The sequence below is a fragment of the Sceloporus occidentalis genome, unplaced genomic scaffold (genome assembly GCF_023333645.1).
Source record: "Sceloporus occidentalis isolate IW3139 unplaced genomic scaffold, rSceOcc1.0.p SCAF_1, whole genome shotgun sequence".
NCBI lineage: Eukaryota > Metazoa > Chordata > Lepidosauria > Squamata > Phrynosomatidae > Sceloporus > Sceloporus occidentalis.
In genome coordinates, this window is record NW_028316981.1 from 218,394,827 (window position 1) to 218,415,607 (window position 20,781).

At 40.6% G+C, this 20,781-nt stretch overlaps 1 protein-coding gene across 1 annotated transcript in view; it reads left to right on the top strand.

Moving 5' to 3' along the window:
* The first annotated feature begins 732 nt into the window (after nucleotides 1–732).
* The window catches only part of LOC149323468 (mannosyl-oligosaccharide 1,2-alpha-mannosidase IB), a 72,652-nt gene continuing 52,603 nt past the window's right edge, over nucleotides 733–20,781 (top strand). The window contains exons 1-2 of the mRNA XM_089488973.1: nucleotides 733–1,359; nucleotides 18,234–18,489. Coding sequence (XP_089345099.1) covers nucleotides 998–1,359; nucleotides 18,234–18,489 — 618 coding nt within the window. The 5' untranslated portion in view covers nucleotides 733–997. The remainder of the gene's footprint in view (nucleotides 1,360–18,233; nucleotides 18,490–20,781) is intronic.

The following is a 20,781-nucleotide window of genomic DNA, read 5'->3' on the forward strand; positions in this document are numbered from 1 at the left end:
ACTCCACCACACTCCAGTAATAACAATCATCATAATAATAATACCCCATTGTATTTAATGGGACTTGAGCATCTATAGATTATGGTATCCTTAGGGGATCCTGGAACCAAACCCCAACAGATACCAAGGGCCCACTGTATCATCATAATCATCATCATCATCATCATCATCATCAACAATAATACCCCATTGTATTTAATGGGACTTGGGCATCCATGGGTTTTGGTATCAAGGGGAGGTCCTGGAAGCCAATCCCAGAGGATACCAAGGGCCCAGTGTAGTAATAACAACAGTGATTCTCCATTGTATTTGATGGGACTTGAGTATGCATGAATTGTGGGGTCCACAGATTTTGGTATCTGGGGGGGGTTCCTGGAAAGCATTGCTCTGGGCCCCGCAACAAAACTCCAACTCCCAGAATTCCATAGCCTTAGACACCAAGAAGCAGGGCTGCTTCTCATGGGGAGGCAGCCTAGTGTCCTGAGCATCCTTTCGTTCCTTTTCCCAATACCTGAAGCAGGGGAGCAAAATGAACCCGCCACCTCCCACTCAACCTAACCCTGCGCGTCAGTCTACTCATTCCGTGAGTCTATAGAACCTCAGGCGCGCGCGTGCGCGAGAGAGAGACAGTGAGAGAGAAAGAGAGAGAGAGAGAGGGAGGGGGTGCATCCGTTTTCTCTTTTCACTTCCGGTTCCGCTCTGTCTCTCCTTGTGCGCAGGCGCAGTGAGAGAGAGAGAGAGAGGGTTCTTCTTCGCCGGGGCCGTTGGCTGAGGCTCATTCTCGCCGCGTCGTCGGCGGCAGAGGACCCCTTCTCCTGCCGCCTCCTTCCTGAGAGCGTGACCCGGATGTTGGCGGCCGCCGCCGAGGTGCCTCCGGGGGCCCTGGGGATGCTGGGCCTCCCTCCCGGAGGGGACCCGCTCTGATGCCGGCCTCCCGCCACTGAGCCCCGGCCTGCCTTCCCTTCCCCCCCCATCTCCTCCTCCTCCTCCTCCCGCGATGACGACGCCGGCTTTGCTGCCCTTCTCCGGGCGGAGGATCCCCCCTCGCGGCCTGGGCCCCTCGTCCTCCTGCTCCTCCTCCTCCGCGTCCTCCTCCTCCTCCTCCTCCGGGTCCGGCTTCGGCCACCACCGGGCCACGCTGCGCCTGTCGGAGAAGTTCATCCTGCTGCTGATCCTGAGTGCCTTCATCACGCTCTGCTTCGGGGCCTTCTTCTTCCTGCCGGACTCCTCCAAGCACAAGCGCTTCGACCTCGGCCTCGAGGACGTCCTCATCCCCCACGTCGAGGCCGGGCAGGGCGGCAAGCACCACGGGGGCGGCTACCTCATCCACGGACAGGGCCACGACCAGCACCGGCACAGGTACCGCCGGCAGGGCAGGGCCAAGAGAGACAACCCCCCCCCTTCCAGGGGCACCTTCTGCCGTGCAGGAACTCTCCGTCGAAGCATCCTCTGTGACAAGTCGCCCTCCAGCCTCCGCTTCAAGGCCTCCAAGTCTTCCAGCCTCTTGGGAGGCCTGTCTCCTTTGGACGGCGTCCCTCCAAAGCGACTCCCGGCAGCCCTCTCTATCCAGGCGCATAGCGTCCCCAAATTGTGCCCTTCTAAGAGATTTTGGACTTCAGGTCCCAGAATCCTCGGCCATGTTGGCCAACAGCCGGGGATTCTGGGAGATGAAGTCCAAAGCCTTTTAAAGGTGACAGTTTGGGGACTGTTGGTCTAGAATCTAGATCAAGGGAAGTCATAGTGCCACTCTATTCTGCTGTGGGTCAGGCCCCACCTGGAATATTGTGTCCAGTTCTGGGCACCACGATTCAAAAGGGACATTGAGAAACGAACGTGTCCAAAGGAGGGAGACTAAAATGGCGAAGGGTCTGGAAACCATGCCCTACGAGGAAGGACTTAGGGAGCTGGGGATGTTTAGCCTGGAGAAGAGAAGGTTTAAGAGGTGATAGGATAGCCCTGTTTAAATACTTGAAGGGATGTCGTATTGAGGAGGGAGCAAGCTTGTTTTCTGCTGCTCCAGAGACTAGGATCCGGAGCAATGGATGCAAGCTGCAGGAAAAGAGATTCCATCTCAACATTAGGAGGAACGTCCTGACAGAAAGGGCTGTTCGACAGTGGAAGACACTCCCTCAATGGAGGGTAGTGGAGTCTCCTTCCCTGGAGGCCTTTAAGCAGAGGTTGGATGGCCATCTGTCAATGGGGATGCTTTGATTGTGAGTTCTTGCATGGCAGAATGGGGTTGGACTGAGTGGTCCATGGGTCTTTTCCAACTCTGATCCTGTGTGAACAGAGACCGAAGTGCTGCACCTGGCTTGTCTTTCTCTTCTTCCCAACCTCTCTCGTTGAAGGTGAGATGCAAGTGCAGGCTTCTGAGCAGCAAGGCTGCATCCACAACGCAGAAGTAATTCAGTTTGACACAGCTTTAACTGCCGCCATGGCTCTGTGCTGAGGAATTCTAAGACTTGTAGTTTTGTGTGACGTTTACTCTGTCAAAGAGCTCTGGTGCCACAGCAAACTACAGTTCCCACAATTCCATAGCACCGAGCCATGGCAGTTAAAGTGGGGCCAAAGCAGGTTATTTTTGCAGTGTTGATGGAACCCAAGTATAGGGTCAGTTGGGCTCTGTCCTTTCCTGTTAAAGAAGTGCCCAAGGAAGAGAGAGAGCCATTTTAATTGTACAGTTCTTTTAAATTGTAAGCAGCTCTGAGACCCAGTTTTGTGTGTGTGTGTGTGTGAAAGCAGGATACTACTACTATTACTACTACTACTGCCAGTTTTCCTTAGACAAGTCCTTGACTGACCAGGAATGAAAGTGACACAAACCTTCACAAGACGCAGGGTCATTATGACTCTCCATTAGACATATTGGCCTGAGGACAACTGGGCATAGGCAGAAAGTTGAAACCTTGCTGTGCCTGTGCCTGGTTCCCTGCAGCGTGGCTAACCCAAAGTAACTTGAATAAAAGAATATTTTAAAAGTTACTCAGGATATGGGTCTGTGCCATGCACCTTGCGATATAAATATCGATAGTGCCCTTATGTCTTCATATCCATCTATAGGTAGAATTACATGCTAAATCAATAAGGGAAGTCTCTTTTTATTGATTAAAAGTTCATTTCCCTTTCACGTTGTATATGGAACAAGGAAAGCGGGCCCAGTAACAAGTAGATCTCCTTCTCCTCTTAGCTGAAAGACTCGGGAGAGTGTTCAGGGGCCGACAGACTTTACATTGTTAAGTAAAACACACTAGAAGCATTATAACAATATTCTCTTATTGATTGCTGTTTGTTTTCTTCCCTTTTGATTTCTTTCTAAAGATCTATTGAAGGCTAGAAGGCAAGGCACATCGTACAGTGGGGCCTTGGTATCCGCAGGGGATCTGTTCCGGATCTCGTCACGGATATCGAAATATGCGGATGCTCAAGTGCCATTATCTTTAGTGATCATGCAGCCATGCTACTGTTGAAAGCAATGGGACTTTGCTGTCCCATCCCTCTCCCCTCAAGCCTGCCTTGCCACTCTCACTGTTGAAGGGGGTTGCCTCCTTCCCTTACTCACCCCACTGCTGCTGCTGCTTTTCCTTCCTTCCTTCCTTCCTTCCTTCCTTCCTTCCTTCCTCCTCGCCTGCCTCTGCCTCCACTTTCTTCTTTCTTCCTCCTCCTCTTTTGCCTCACCTCCTCCTCTTCCTCCTCTGCTTGCCGTCCGCAAACATACTTGGAAAATAAGTACTCATAAGATCCTGATTTAAATATATTTTTAATTCACTGATGCTTTTCTTAGTGCAGCTTCTTTAATACAGATATTGGTCCCAGAGGCAGAAATAACATGGGAAGGGGGGGGGGAGGCAGAGCACCATATTTCAGCATACTTCTTATTCAGTACTAGTGATATGCACATTTGAAATGAACCAACTGAGGCAATTGAACCTTCTAGAAACCACTTGAAACCTTCTTCCAAAATGTATCCAAGGATGATGATGTTTTCTTTTCACTGGCCTTATGGTTTTCATTTTCATACAGATCTATGCTGGGGGTCAGGGAATAGCTGGCAGGCCAGGCTTATCTACTCTCACATTAAAGGACTGCTTTGCTGCTGCTCATCTTGCCTGTTGTAGGCAGGCACACATCATGGCTACAGTAAGATCATCTGAGGTAGAATTCCACTCTTTCCCAGCTGAAGCTTTATTGCATTGTTTACTGCAGAAACACTGTTGTAAAATAACACTGAAAGTTATCATTTCTTCAGGCCATTTTCATCATTCCCCCCCCTCCCCGCCCGATCCTGATGCTGCTAAAGAACTTTTAGCTGGACATAGCACAAGGAGAAAATGAAGGTCTGGGTGGCCATAAATTGACACTAAATAAAAGAACCTCTCTGTCAGAGGTTTGTTAATTGAGTTATGCCTGTACCTGATTTTAGGAAAACAATAAAAGCAATACAACAAAACTCACAGGGCACTTGTAGAATAATAACTGTAGTAGTAGAAGTAGTAGTGGTTTGTTTATATAAGGCTATCCATGTACATGGATGTATTGTATATAGGATTGTATAGAGTTGTCCTTTCCTTGACAGAAGGCTCTTTGCTCCAGCAAAGGCTTTCACCAGCGTGTAAGCACCCTCCTCCTTGTTGTTCTCAGCTTAGAGGATTGGGGGATTGGGTGTGTGAGTGCAAAGGGCGGGGGGAATTGCCAAAAGTAATTTCTTTTTGTTGTCTTTTATCATTGGAGGGGAAATTCCTAGTCGAAGCCTTGAAATAAGGCACAAATTTCTACATAGAAGGAAGTTTTAGGAAATGGTATCTGCTGTCCTTTCTGTCATAGAATCATAGAGTGGGAAGAGACTGCAAGAGCCATCCAATCTAACCCCCTGCCATGCAGGAAATCTCAATCAAAGCATCCCTATTGACAGATGGCCATCCAGCCTCTGTTTAAAGACCTCCAGGGAAGGAGACTCCACTACACTCCGAGGAAGGAGTGTGCTCCACTGTCGAACAGCCCCTACTGTCCACAGAATGGTCTTCTTTATTGCAGCTTGTCTTCTCTGTTTTACCTAGTTGAATTTAACTGAGTAAGGAAAAGAGCATTAGATTGCTTGCCGTGCTAAAACATTTCAGCTTAACCATGTGCGTAAGCCTTATTGCCTCTTCATTTTGTTTCTTATTTTCTATTTAATTTTTAAAATACAGTATGTTATAAATTGTTATTTACAATCAGAAGGGATCTCAGTTACATACAGTAATGTCCCAGTATAACAAAAGCAGGAAAATAAAAACAAAAAGAGAGGAAAAATAACCAAATTAGTTGTAGGTTTCTATAAAAGCTGGCCAAATGTCCAAATATGTCCATTTGTAAATTCCGTCTATATGCCATTCTTTCAAACGCTGCAAGAGTTGTTAGATCTTCCATCTGTTAGATCACAGGTGAGAAAAATGATATTTCTACTATCAGTCTTTTAGCAGTCAGAAAGGTGTGAAAAATCCATTTCTGTTGGCTGTTCGTTAATTTCCATGATACAGGTAAATAATCCAAAAGAACAAGCACATTACTGAACTTTCCAAAACTAAATTTACTCATATTATTATTCATGTGATTACTTCCTCCCAAAATGTTGCTACTAGATGCCAACTCCAAAGCATACTGTATGCCTCAAGGAAGCATTAGCAGTATTACTTTTCCAACAATTAGCTGATTTAAAAATCCCGCTTTTGAATAGATGCTGTGGTGACCAACATACCCAAAAGAGCCATGTCTATTGTACTATTTATCACACTGTTTATAGATGATAAAACCGATGACCATTGATTAGTCAGAATTTGGTGTTCCTATTCTCTATTCCATTCCTGTTGTAAACCTCTCGTGCCATATTTATTTATAGATAATAGAAATTTATATATTTAAATTGTTGCTTTGGATACTTGGTTGGAATACTTGGTTGGCCCAAATTAATGTTCTAAAATTAAAGAAATCTCAGATGCTTTTAAAGCTGCAGGGCCAAAACTAGATTGTAACAAATATTTCAGTTGTAGATATTGGCATTTAGCTGATCTGGTAATTTAAACTGTTCTTGTAAAATTGTAAAGGGCAAAATCTCATCATTAACACCAAGTATCTGACTTAAGGTAACAATATGGCGAAAATAAGCAGCCATTGAACTTTATTAAAGGCCTTATCAGCATTTAAAGAAATAACGGCTGGCTGATCAAATCTGTCCCAGTTTAAGGCAATCATATCCACAACCAATACAATATTAGTGCCCCCCTGCCTGCTTTTGATAAATCCTACCCAGTCAGGACTTAGCAAAGATTAAATGACTTTTTATAATTTATTAGTTAAACTAGCTGTCAGTTTTTGATACGAACATTACATATGGATATAGTGTGGATCTTCATTTTGTGTCTTTCCTCTTTATGCACCATGACTGAAGATTTGCTGCATAAATTAAGCATAAATTGCTGTAATGCTCAAATTAAGCAACTGTGGCTACCAGGCAGAGATTTCAAACTGTGACTGGGCTAGTTAAAATTTGGTTTCGACTACCCAGCATATGATATTCCTGCTGGTGAAGTTATGTCACTTTGGCTCTGTGTATTTTGTTGCTGTTAGCTGCCCTCTAGTCAACCTCATGGCGACCCTGTGGATGAGATATTTCCAAGACAACCCCCCCCCCCCCATCTGCTTAGGTCTTGTAGATTCAGGACTGTGACCTCTTTGATTGAGTCTATCCATCTAACATGCAGTCTTCCTCTTTTTCTACTGCCTTCTACCTTTCCTATCATTATTGTCTTTTCCAATGATTCATGCCTTATGATGTGGCCAAAGTATGACAGCCTCATCTTGGCTTCCAGGGAGAGTTCAGGCCTGATCTGATCTAGAACCCATTTAAATGTCTTTTTGATTGTCCATGGTATCCTCAGCACTCTTGTCCAGCACCACATCTCAGATGAGTTGATATTCTTTTTATCTACTTTCTTTACTGTCCAGTTCTTACATCCGTACAAAATGATGGGGAATATGATGGATTGGATGCTTCTAACTTTAGTGTTCCATTGTAGATCTTTTTAAAAACCATTAACTTGAAATTCATTCCACAGTTTTTAATATCCCTCCTTTGAAATGTGGGGACGTTGTGCAATTTGGGTAGTAATTCTTAAAAAGTTTATTGCAGAAATAAAGATAGGTGTATCATTTTTTCAAGAAGCTCTGTAACATCTTATAAACATCCTTGTCTTATTTTCAATAGGCAAGGAGCTAACCTATTACATCAAGTAATGCTATTATTATTAACCTTTATTTATGATGCACTGTAAATTTACACAGCGCTGTACATACAATCTTTTTAGTTAGACGGTTCCCTGCCCTTGGGCTTACAATCTAAAAAGACATGACACAGAAGGAGAAGGGGGTGGTAGAGGGAAAGGGGATGATGTCCATCAGTTCCTCTCTACCTCCAAGGCCTGGACCAAGGCAGATGGACTGGAGGGAGGGCTTGGCTTCATAATGGATGGTTAATCTTCTTCCAGGGAAAATACATACTCAAGTAGGATAATACATATACAGTACATAGCAATATAGGAAATGGTTTGATAAACCATTTCTATTATGAGCAGATATTATTTTGCTTTCAATGCCAGTTCAAAAAATTCAGATTTGACAAGTTGTTTGTTGCTGTTGTGTGCTTTCAAGTTGTTTCCAATTTATACAGCCCATTTTTAACAAATGGGTAGTAACAACTGTGCACTACATTCCACAGCCTTAGTGCCTTGTGTAGAGCTATCTGAACCACCCACTGCTAGCAGACTGTGAATCCACTTGCTTAGTTTTTGAGAGATGTGGGGACAACACTGTATCCACTGTTATTTTCTGTTCCTAAAGGTTGCTTTTGTCAGGCTTTGTACAAAAAAAAAGGTCTGAGTTCCATCTTAGCTTTTGAATATAGACTTTTGTTCTAATATTTTGAATCACATTTTCAGCTTAAGGATGTATTGGTAACTCTGAAAATCCATGTTGGGCCTGAACAGACAGGCCAAAATAAATCTGCTTCGGGTTACTTTGGAGGTATGCTGTTTAAATGATTTATGCACCCTAAGAGGTTGGAAGCTGCACCAAAGCCACTCTTCAGTCCTAAGGACTGGAGCACAGCTTTGGTGCAGCTTCTGGCTTCTTAAGATGTCCGTATCATTTAAACAGCATACCTCCAAAGAGATCCGAAGCAAGTTTATTTTGGCCTATCTGTTCAGGCCCATTAATACCTTTGTATCTTGGTTTTCATTAGGGTCACCGTAATTATCATGGCTACTATTCAGATAATTTTTTGCCATTGTTGAATCCAAAGGAATTGACAGAATCCTAAATAATGCTAACTATAGTTTTATATTCCAAATTATAATATATATTTAGCACATCAAATAATTACACTTCCGTCTTTGAAGCATATGTTTTGTGACTTTTTAATAGGGCTGAGAGTTTTAAAGCTACTGATGGGATCAGCATAAACTGAAATTCTTCATGCCAAGTCTCTGATGAGTTTTCAATCCCCTTTAAATCAGATTTATCAGTGGACTCTTAGATTGCAGTCCTAAACACACTTAGTTAGATGTAAGCCCCATTGAATATAATGGGACTTAAATCTGATCAAACATGCATAGGATTGTGATGGTTTTCCACTAAATTTTCAGTGTTAGCTTTGCAATCACAGATGTTTGTCTTCCTTTTGTGATTGCTGTTGCTTTACCCTACTTGGGTCCAAACAAGTTGTGTAACTATATATTGCTACAGCTATGTGAAACCTCTAGATTGCAATTGATATTTGTTGAAGTACACAGTTTGTTTTTGCTGCAGGTTTCTAAATTAGGTTACTGGGTTTATTAGTACATTAGACATCTAAATTTCTACAATGTTCCTACATTTACAGTCGACCCTCCATATCCACCAATTCTTTATCCACAAATTCAAGCATCCACAGCTTGAAAATATTCAAAGGTATATACATTCCAAAAAGCAAACCTTGATTTTGCCATTTTCTGTAAGAGGCACCATTTTATTATGGCATTGTATTTAATGGGACTTGAGCATCCATGGATTTTGGTATCCACAGGGGGTCCTGGAACCAAACCCCAGTAGATACCAAAGGCCCACTGTAATAATGCCACTTTATTCTGCTTTGGTCAGACCTAACCTTGAATACTGTGTCCAGTTCTGCAAACATAATTCAAGAAGAATGTGGACAAACTGGAATATATACAGAGGAGGGTGACGAAAATGGTGAAAGATCTGGAAATCATGCCTTATATGTAGTGGCTTAGAGAGGTGGGTATGTCTAGTCTGGAGCAGAAAAGGTTAAGGAATGACATGAGAGCCATGTTTAAATCTTCCAAAGGATAATCCTATTTTTTTATTTTTTAAATATTCCTTAAAATATCACCAATGACAATACATTAATACAAGACAAAATTACATTAATGACTACATTAATGCAAAACAACATAAAATAACAAGATTCTTTCTAGGCACCACGAGACTTAACTACCACACCATCAACTTAATTACTTCCTTATTTCACCTTCTTGAGTTGGTTATTACATTTTTCTGATTTGTCTGTTCCTTTATCTTTGTTTTGTATATCTTCCTGTTGTGAACTGATAGAAACAGGATCTGTTATCATTCTCTACTTATCTTTACCTTTCTCTCTTTTCTTCCCCATTTATTACTCTTAGGGTCGAAACAGATGCTAAAAAAGCCTACTTATGGATGTCATTGGAGCATGGCATTTACACGATGCATACTGCCGGAGCTTCTTAAAACTGCCCTGGGGTTGTGGTGGGGTTAGGAAAGCTGGCTCTTTCTTGGACCAAATAGGAGCAGATAGGATCTTTTCCTAGGATTTTTTTCTGTTCTATTTTGGCTGGGTTCAAGGCAGGTTGGGGCTGCAGCGTGTTTTTGCCGTGGTCCCAATCTGTTTTCGGCGGGAGTGACTTGAAGCCGCCCCTTCTTGCTAGTCTTTTCTAGCCCTTAGTCAAGTAACATTACTTCTTTCCCTTCTTTTATTCCCAGAGAACTCTGACACTCCCAATTCTCTTCAAAATGTTTAGTTGCCTTACTACCTAAAAGGTTGTTATTTTGCCCATTTCATACAAGTTTTTTATTTCCTAATCTTCTAATGATAGTATCTCTGTATTCTTCTATTCCTTAGCATACACAATCCTGGCTGCTGGAATTATATATAGTAGCGCTTTTCCATATTTTTTTCCTGATTGTCCATCTAGTATATTTAACGCATTTAATAGGCATAATTCTGGAACACATGGAAAGTTTATTTGTAGTGTTTCTTTCATTTTATTTTGTATCTTTTTCAAATATTCCTTTCTCTTTTGTACATTGCCACTACATATGATAAAATTTAACATTTTCTCCATTGCAAGGATAATCATATTTAAGATTGAGCAAGTTTGTTTACTTTTGCTCCAAAAAGTAGGACAGGGAGCAGTGAATACAAACTACAGAAAAAGAGATTCTGCCTAAATATTAAGAAGACGTTCCTGGCAGTAAGAGTTGTTTGGCAGTGCAAGATGCATACCGCCGGAGCTTCTTGAAGCTGCCCTGGGGCTGTGGTGGGGTCAGGAAAGTTGGCAAACTTATTCAGGACTGCAACAAGATGCCACTTAGCAAACTCTAGCGTTGAAACCATCTGTAACTGTTCTAACTTTTGCAACAATGCCACTGGCACCTCAGACATTGGGCCAGACTCTGATTCAGTAACAGTCTCTGCATCTAAGTCCCTTCCTCTTGCTCTTTGTGCACTAGATCCGTCCTTGCCAAAGGACAGTGTCAAAGCATTGTAGACTAGATAATGTGGATGATTAAATTCCTTGACTTGTTTGCATCTCAGTCTCAAATAGACAATCCCGTGTTCCATCAGGTTCATTCCCAGGCCACCACTCTACCAGTGCTACCTTCTTTGGCCTAGTTGATCCACAAATTTTGGTCATCACTATCCTCCCTACTAACTTGACTAAAATAGAGAGTTTTTACAGAGTTCAGGACTCAGATATTCCCTGGATTGGACAATAACCAAAGCCCAACTCATTAATTGTTGATGATGCTTGTTTTTGGAACTCTCAGCTCTATTCCATTTCTGCTGATAAGGAAAGGAAGAAACTCAATTCGATTGGCAGAAAATCCTATTCTTCCGCTGCCTTGTAAAATTTCCAGTGGTCTGGCCTGCGTGGGTGCTTATCAGTTTTTATAGGAAATTATTCCACCACCATTGACAAGTTGAGTGATGAAGACCGAAGAGTGGCATCTAAGACCCATTTCAAGGCTCGCCAAGTGGCTGGCCAGGAAATCATGACCTCTAGAGATATTGCCAATTGTGGTAGCAAGTCGATGATTGGACCAGTGGCACTCTGAGACTACACTTCTTGGAGCTTTCTGAGCAAGCTTGGTCAGTGATTGAGGACATACTGTTTGATGATAGTAGGCTCTTCAGCTCCAAGATGGACTTTTAGTTGGAGCAGATGCAAAACAGAAGGTCTGTGGTCAGTCTCTCCCCAGATCCAGGCACTCATGGTAAGAGTACAGTATGACCTACAGGAAACTGCTTTTTCCACCAAGGTCTCACTACTGTCATATGCTCCTTCTGCTGTCTTCTGATGGCCAGAAGCAAGCTGCCTCCACTCCGAGATATAAGCCCAGCCAGTCCAAGAAGAGACAAGGCAAGACATCCAAATGATTCTGCCTTGGACCACCCTTCTGCTGCCATTGTATCACCAATGTCAATGTCTTTTATTCCACCAATGCTAATGTCTCCATTCCATGATCCAGAAGTAGCACTTCACTTCAGCCTCCATCCGTTTGGACTCCTGGATCCTCAACACCATTGACAGAGGCTGTGCCGTAGAATTCAAAGAGTAGTCCCCTACTAGTGTCTTATATTAGATCTATTTAGAACTGTTCTTTACAAAGAAGCATGGCAGAATATGAACATAGAGACTCTAGGTTTAAAATATTTTATCTATTTTTGAGATTATATTAATGTTATATTTAATTTTGAATCCTATTTAGTATGTTGACTTTTGCTCCCAGTTAGTTGAAGGAGAGGCAGTCTTATCTGGGAATCAGTCCCATTGACCTCAGTAGGACTTTGAGTATGCATATATGTAATTAGACTCTTAATCAGTTTGAGGGGAAAAAAAGATAGCCTTATTTAGAGGGCGTTTATCAGGGCATATTTCACAATAGCTTAACTGGAATTTATCTGGGTATTTAATTGATATAGGTCAGAAATACTACCAGTAGAAGTCAAGATGAACTGTTGTGTATTTAAAACATGGCAGTTTCTATGATATGTCTCACATGATTAAACTTAATATAAGCAAGTTAATAAGAGTTATTGAACAAGATTTAGAAAGATGGTAAGGTTTAAAGCAGATTCTGTGGGGTAAAGTAAACATGATTATAATGAACATTATTCCTAGTATAGTTTATGTAAAATATTGTTTATATTCCTTTCCCTTATACTTTGCAAGTATTTACAAAAATTAATAATAATAATAATAACTTTATTACAGCCATTTGGCCAGCACAATTAGAAAATTTCAATTTAAAACATAACTTAGTTTTATACCATAGGTTCATATACAGGCAGATTGGAGAATATAAACAAATGATAGTTTATAAAAAGTAAGGATAGGACTGCACGATCAGGTAAACACACAACAATGAGTAGGCTGCCATCACCTCGCAAACAGCTCTATCATATTGTGTAATAGAGCACCACATTCAAGACATATTAGTTCAAAACCATAGTCTTCCCCTGTCCAAGCAAGAGTTAAACTACAAAGTGCCATTAATCGGATGCAACTGGTTGGGGTAACTTCATTAGACTTTAGTCCCCAACTAGGTTAGTTTGATGGCATGGTAAAATACGGCCATACCTCCTCATTTACATTACAAAAATTAAATACCATCTGCCCATCATATCTATGGAGGTTCCATTCTGGACCTCTCCATGGATGTCAAAACCCACAGGAACTCAAGTCATGTGTGCATGCACCACCATTGGGATGAATGGGGTGGGTCATCTGCGGATGCTCAAATTTATGGATGGCAAGCTTGTCATTGTTTAGAAAAAAATTTGAGGGGCTTAAAATCTAGAATATCAAGGAAAAGAATGCAAATTTGTATTAAATAAGTAATATTTGGTCTTCCAGATATTCTCACATACCATTGGACATACTTGCTAACTTCCATTTATTCTTGGTTTTCTATACAGCTGGCCCTTAATCTCCATGGGAGATCTGTTCTGGTCCCCTCCGCAGATGCTGAAGTTCCATTGTCCCCAATGGAGGTGCGTGCGCTGTGCGGCCATTAGGGACAATGGGACTTCAATGGTGGCATGTGCTCAGCATCCCGACTCCATTTAGGTCTTTTTCTGCTGGACGAGCCCTGGATACATCAAAGAAAGAGATGTGTCATCTTGTGGCCAAAAGGCACCAAGCCCAGAACCCCCTCCTCTGCTCCAGCTCAAATGCCAGCTGTACACATGATATCAAAGCTGAACTTGGCATCAAAGGGGCAGCAGGAGAAGGGCTTCCTCCTCTCTGGGGCTGTATGTAGGGAGGCTGGGGAAGAATGGAGGCAGGGCTGTTTTGACCTCCACCAATGAAACACTCTCAAGGCCCCCGAGTGGTAGGGGGATCGCTCACTCTCACCTGAACAACTTCTTAACACTCCCTCATACAAAGGCTTAGCAGGATTAGATACTTTTAGTCTGCTTTCTCAAGAGCTACAGAACGTTGCTTACAATCACAAGAAAGTAGTTAATGAAGTTTACTGCAACCTAGGGAAGAATGCAGTTAATATTACTTAGCCCTTGTTGCCAGATGATACACTGGGTTGTTCTCATACAATCATAGAATTGGAAGAGACCACAGGAGCCATCCAGTCCAACTCTCTGCCATGCAGAAATACACCATCAAAGTACCCCCCAATAGATGGCCATCCAGCCTCTGTTTAAAAACCTTCAAAGATCACAAATAAGAACTCTGGTCTATTCTCAAATAACTATAAGAAAATGTGGGGATCAATAAAGGAAGAACTTTTTAAAATGGAAGGATTTGAAACTGTCCTTATTAGGAAGAACTTCCACAATTAAAAAGAACATTGTTTTGTCCCAAGAGCGATGCTATGGACTTTGGGTGTAGTAAGGCCTCTGGCTCTCGGGAACACAGCCAGAACAAAAGACTTGTCCACAAATTTCTTAAGTTTTTAAAAGCTTTACTGGATATAACACAAATAACACAAAACTGATTTCTTCTTTTTCTTACTATAGTCCTTTCTAAATACCTTGCTCTCTTCTTGATGTACTCTATCTTTCTTTGAGGACTATCTTTCTTCCTTTGTGGACTTATCTTTTTGTCAAAGGAAAATACTCTCTCTAGGTCTGACTTGTCTGAAATCTCACTACACACTGAGACTAGCTAGAGGGAGACAGCATAAGACCCTGGGATTTCCCACAATCCCTGTCTTTCTTAAAGCTGTAGACCTGTATTTCCCCTCTTAAACTAATACATAGAAAATATAATATAATCTTAACTAAATATATGTCTCAAGAACATCAAAGATGCTCTGGAGGCATGACAAACATTCTTCCCAAAGTGTTATCTTTATTTTGAATCTTATGAGTCATTAAAATCGACATAACATTTAAGGAATGGCAAAGGGATATAACATCTTTTATATGGAATGCCAAGAAACCAAGGATAAAACTAAAATATAAACAGGATACGAAAGAAAGAGGGGGGCTAGCCTTATCAGATCTCAAACTGTATTATCACATCTGTTGTCTAATATGAATATTGGGCGTTATTGAAAAATAAAAAATACTAAATTTAGAGGTTGCAGATCTGGGATTTGTCTGGCAAGCCTGTATGTTTTATTACAGAGAAAAAGCAAACCGTGATTTTAATAATCACTCCATAAGAAACTCTTTTACGTACATGGAAAAATATTTTAAAAGAATCTGTTTAAAGATTCCTTTGTGGGCTTCCCCACACAAAGCATTATTTAGAAGCTATCAGTGCTTAAACAAAAACTAGATCACATATAAAAGCCTACTGACCTATCAAAATGGTGCACTGAAAATAAAAACCTTTAGAAGAACTTGAAAAAGAAGGTATTAGATGTAACGGGTTTCTATAAAAGCAAATAAAAGATAACATAATGGACAATAAGCAAGATGGATAGGGAAAGCTGACTCAGAGATAGAAGAAATACTGTTATCAAATGAAAATGCTATACTATCCAAAATATCTAAATGTATTTTGAAAATGGTCACAGAAGATGAAATTGTAAAAGAAAACATAATAAAATGGTTCACAAAAAACTTTGTGTACACAGTTGAGTTAAAGCAGTGAGAATTAACTTGGAAAAGGAAGTTAAAATATACAGTTGTCCCTCCATATTCGCTAGGGTTAGGGGAACAAGACCCCCGTGAATATGGAAAAACCACAAATAACAAAAACACCCTTTTTACCTGAGAGGACACCTCTCTAGGAATCTCTAGGTCCTCCAGTGCAACTCTGTGGTCAATGTCCAACATTCACTGACCATAGAATGGCACTGGAGTAGCTACAAATGGTCTTTCAGTGCAACTTTTAGTTCAAGTTGACCACAGAGTTGCACTGGAGGACCTAGACAATCCTAGAGAGAACATATTAATCAAATCCTTGAATAATCAAATCCGCAAATATCAAAGCCGCAAATATCAAAGCCGCAAATATGGAGGGATGACTGTACTTTGTTCCAAGAACTAAAAGAAAATTGCTACAAGATAACTTTAGATGGTATTTAACACCTAAAAAATTATGTAAGATCTATGGAAATTGTATTAATAAATGCTAAAAATGATTTAAAGAAAAAGGATCGCTTTCCACATGTGGTGGACATGTGTAAAAGCAAAGAAGTATTGGGCATAAGAATATCATATAACAAATGGAATATTACAAGAAAACATAAAACTTAAACCAGAAATATTTCTGTTAAACATGATTGATGAAAAACTTGGAAAAAATAGAAAAAAAATATTTATTTTATAAGCTATCTGCCCCATGAATATTATATGCCCAAATACGGACGCAAGAAAACATTCCATCAACAGAGGGTTGGTTAGTAAAGTTATTTGAGATACCAGAAATGGATAAATGGACCAGAAGATTACAAAATGACTACTGCAAAAAATACCTTATATATAGGCTCATATGTGAGTTAAAGTTCAACTATAAATACATTTTGATATAACAGCCTTAAAGTAGGAAAGAAAACATTATATCTATGCCATGAGATAGCATTTTATAGAAAGAATGGAAATAATAAAATAATAAAATACCGGAAGCTGTAGACAAGGAAGTAATGCATGATGTTTTGTAGGATTGTTGTGATTGTTGTGTGAAATGAGTGCATTTGTTGTAGAATTGCTTCTTCTTTAAAATTTATTTTGAAAATAATTCTAATAAAACTACCCGTATTTTCCGGCGTATAAGACGACCCCCAACTTTTCCAGTTAAAATATAGAGTTTGGGATATACTCGCTGTATAAGATTACCCCTCTTCCAACTCACACCAAATAAAATTTTAAAAAAACATCAGATTTGATTTCAATATGGTAATTTTAATTCAAATGCTTATGGCATGCAAGTACTTAGCAGGAAAACTTGTTGTATACAAAGCCTGCTTGGATTGGTCAGCTCTCCCCGTCTCCAAGACTATCAGAGCAGTAGTGCAAACACAGGTCTTCTTTCCATACCCCGTGGCTGTCTTTCAGCTCCCCCCACTATATGCGGCAACCACAGATTCTCCAGTCCAGCTCGGAAGTTTCAGCACCTGCCATATCAGATGACCCCCGGCGTATAAGACGACCCCCAACATTTGAGAAGATTTTCCTGGGTTAAAAAGTAGTCTTATACACCAGCAAATACAGTATTTAAAAAAAAAAGCTCCAAAGAAGGAGACTCCACCATACTCCAAGGCAGGAGTGTGTCCCAGCTCTTGCTGACAGGAAGTTCTTCCTAATGTTAAGGTGGAATCTCTTTTCTTGCAGTTTGTATTCATTGCTTGCTTGCTAGTCTCTGGAGCAACAGAAAACAAGCTTGCTCCATCCTCAACCTGACACCCCTTCAAATACTTAAATAGAGCTATCATGTCACCTCTTCTCCAGGCTTAACATACCTAGCTCCCTAATTTGTTCCCCATAGGGCATTGTTTCCAGATCTTTCACCATTTTGGTTGCCCTCCTCTGCACATGCTTCTTTGTTGCCATTGTGGAACATTTTAAAGACTGGCAATTGAAATAGCAATAATAGCATTTACGATAGAAGTGAGGAACCTGTAGCTCTACAAATTTTGAGGAACTATTGCTCTCATCATTCTTGACCATTACATGGAGTTGTTATGTATGCATGTTTTAAACTTATATCCCTACTAGGAAAGGTGGCTATTATTGCCCAAGTAGATGATAATTTTACTTACATTATAAAGGAAACAATTTTGAGTTGTAGCACCTGTAATCCTTAAATTTGTTTCATACCAAGCTTCATGAAAAATGAATTCAATTAAAAAAAAGCTGAAGTGTGTGAAAAACAAAATGTTTGTGCAGTCATAAGTATAAATATCAAGGTTACAAGCTAAGTGTAAGTACCAAATTTGATCAAAATTGGTTCATACATGTGCATTCTAAAAATAGAGAACTTTAACATGTTAGTTCAAAGAATTACATAGAATAACCAAAACCTTACTACAGCTTTTGTTTTGGTCCAGTTATGGCTTCAAGCGTGGAGATTTGTATATCATGACAGAAAGACGGACAGACACTTTACAGTATTGTGCAGGCTTGTTCAAAACATTATTACTGCTGCAGGACTCCTGTCAAAAATGTTATCTCAATGGGAAATTTCTCATTGCTAGATGTAATGTATAAAATGGCTGCTGTTGTATGGGAAGCATCCTCCTTCAGTCTATATTCCTGGCATAATTGATTCAAGATGGAATTTTATGCTAAGGATGAGTTGCAGGGTCATCAAAAATATCTAATAATAATCAACACAGTATTACAAAGCCTTTTCAGAAAATATTGTGTAACAGATGTTTAGTAGGAAAGAAAGGTACAGTGCACCTTACGAACTTAAGAATTTAAACTGACTTTAAGAAATTAATGGTCAGATTGTTGATTGTTTCTTTAGGGAAGAAGAGGAACGCCTGAGAAATAAAATTCGTGCAGACCATGAAAAAGCTCTGGAAGAAGCAAAAGAAAAACTACAGAAGTCACGGGATGAGATCCAAGCAGAAATTCAGACTGAGAAGAACAAGATTGCAAAGGGCTTGAAGAACAAAAGCAGCAAGCCTCTGCCACCAGTCCCGGTGCCAAATCTTGTAGGGATTAACAATGGAGATCCAGTGGATCCAGACATTCGAGAAAAAAGGGAAAAAATTAAAGAGGTAACAGACAGTGTCATCCGATTCTCATCTAACTATATTTCCGGACGGGAGATCATTTCTGTAAAAAAATAATGCATGTGGTAGCTAAGTTTATCTCCTGCTGATTTTTAATGCCCCACATTGATACCTTCCTTTGTAAATAGAGGTGAATTCTTAGTTGACAAGTGTGATATTTTGCTCTGTTTGCTGAAGAACTAAGAATAAGCACTCCCAAACATAGCAGCTTGGTAATAAATTCTGCAAATCTTAATTCTGCTGAAGAAACACAGTCAATGGGATAAAGAGGAGGTATTTTCCAAGTTTCCTTTCTTCCTAAAACTAAGTATTAGCCCCAGCTCAAACTTTCTGAATATAATTACACAGCACCTTCTGTTAGACCCTTTGTTTATATCTAACAATTGGGAAACGGTGACTTTGAGCTTCACAATAAATATCTAGGCTGGTAAGTATTCTGCAAAAGTTGGTGTTCTGTAGATTCCCTGCCCATGGCTACCTCAAACATAGCTGCTTTAAGAGATAATTGGATTACAGCTTTATGCAGTAAGCTCTCATTTTCCTCTGAATATTCACAACAAAATAGATGCCCCTCCTTTTATTGATGTTTTGGTAAGAATTTGCAGTATATGTATTGTATACGTGTCTTCAAGTCACCTGTCAACTTATGGTGACCCAGTGAATTCCATAGCATTTTGTGAAGTCGAAGGCTTTCACAATCGGCATCCATAGTTTTTTGTGGGTTTTTTGGACTATGTGGTCGTGTTCTGGAAGAATTTATTCCTGACGTTTCACCTGCATTTTTAGCTAGCATCTTCAAAGGGTGGTGCCATGCAGGTGTGTGGGGTGTATATATACTGTGTGACCCTTGCTTGAGAGGAAGTGATTTACATATTAATCTCTGTGTTGGTCAGTTGGTGAATGGCAAGGTATCAGGGTGGGAGGATAAGTTGATTTTTCTGGCTGCCCCAGTCTGCAAATTTTCAGTTGTGAAGAAAAGCAACCACCCAACAAAAAGATATTTTTACTGTGCATCAAAGGGGTCACAGAAAGAATAGGGAAACTGATAAGGAAATACAACCTCCAAATGATCTACAGACCAACCAGGAAAATCCAGCAAATGCTGTGCTCAGCGAAGGACAGGAGAGACCCTCTCATGGCTGCAGGAGTTGCATATTGTGCAGCTGTGGACATGTCTGCATAGGGACTACCAAGTGTAGTGTCCAACCATGAATCAAGGAATATGAGCCAGTCGGAAATATCAGCAGTAGCAGAACATGTTATAAACCAACCTGGGCATAAAATGCTATTTGAAAACACTGAAAATCTGGACCATGCAACAACTATCAGGTCAGAATGCACAGGGAAGCCATTGAAATCCATTTAAGAAACCCTTAAACAAAGTTTGGCTACCACTCCTGAAAAGCAGCAAAATCAAGACTCAGCACATGCAAATGAACATCATCCAGGGTTCGAGGTTTCCCAGCAGATGATGGATCGCTAATTAAATAGACACAAATCCTCCTGGCATATCTTCCCACCCTGAGGCCTTGAAATTCACCAACAGACCAACACAGAGATTAACATATAAATCACTTCCTCTCAACCAAGGGTCACATAGTATATATATCTCTCACACACCTCCATGCCACAATTTTCTGAAGATGCCAGCCACAGATGAAGGTGAAGCATCAGGAATAAATTCTTCCAGGACACGGCCACATAGCCTGAAAATCCCACCCAAAAAAGAAAAAAAAAGGGGGGGATTTTCTTTACAAGGAATACTCAGAGGTGATTTTGCCAGTTCCTTCTTCTGACATATAATCTACAGCACCTCGTATTTCTTGACTGTCTTCCATCCAAGTACTAACCAGGGCTAACCCTCCTTAGCCTCCAAGATTAGAGCGGATTTGGTGCCTTTAGGATTTTTAAGCCACACCATTTGTAATATATGTTTCCAGTTTTTGAAACTAAATAGTTCGGCACATCTGAAAGGTTATATGGAGAGACTGTTGCAAACAACAGTCCTATTTTACATGGTGGAATGATTCTAGAGATACTGTCAGTGCTGTAGTTTAGAAACACATTTCTCTCCTTAAAAAAATGTCTAGGTATCTGTGTTTGAGAGCAGTAAATGAGCTGGAGCTGACTGGAGGCCTAAAGTAATGTTCAGCTAACCTTTGAACAAAATTTTGTAGAGCATGGTTTCCATTACAAAGAGACTTTTAAAAAAAACCAGTTATTACTATATTCCCAGTCTTGAAAGATCTTCAAACAGAATAAGCCTTTCCAAACTGA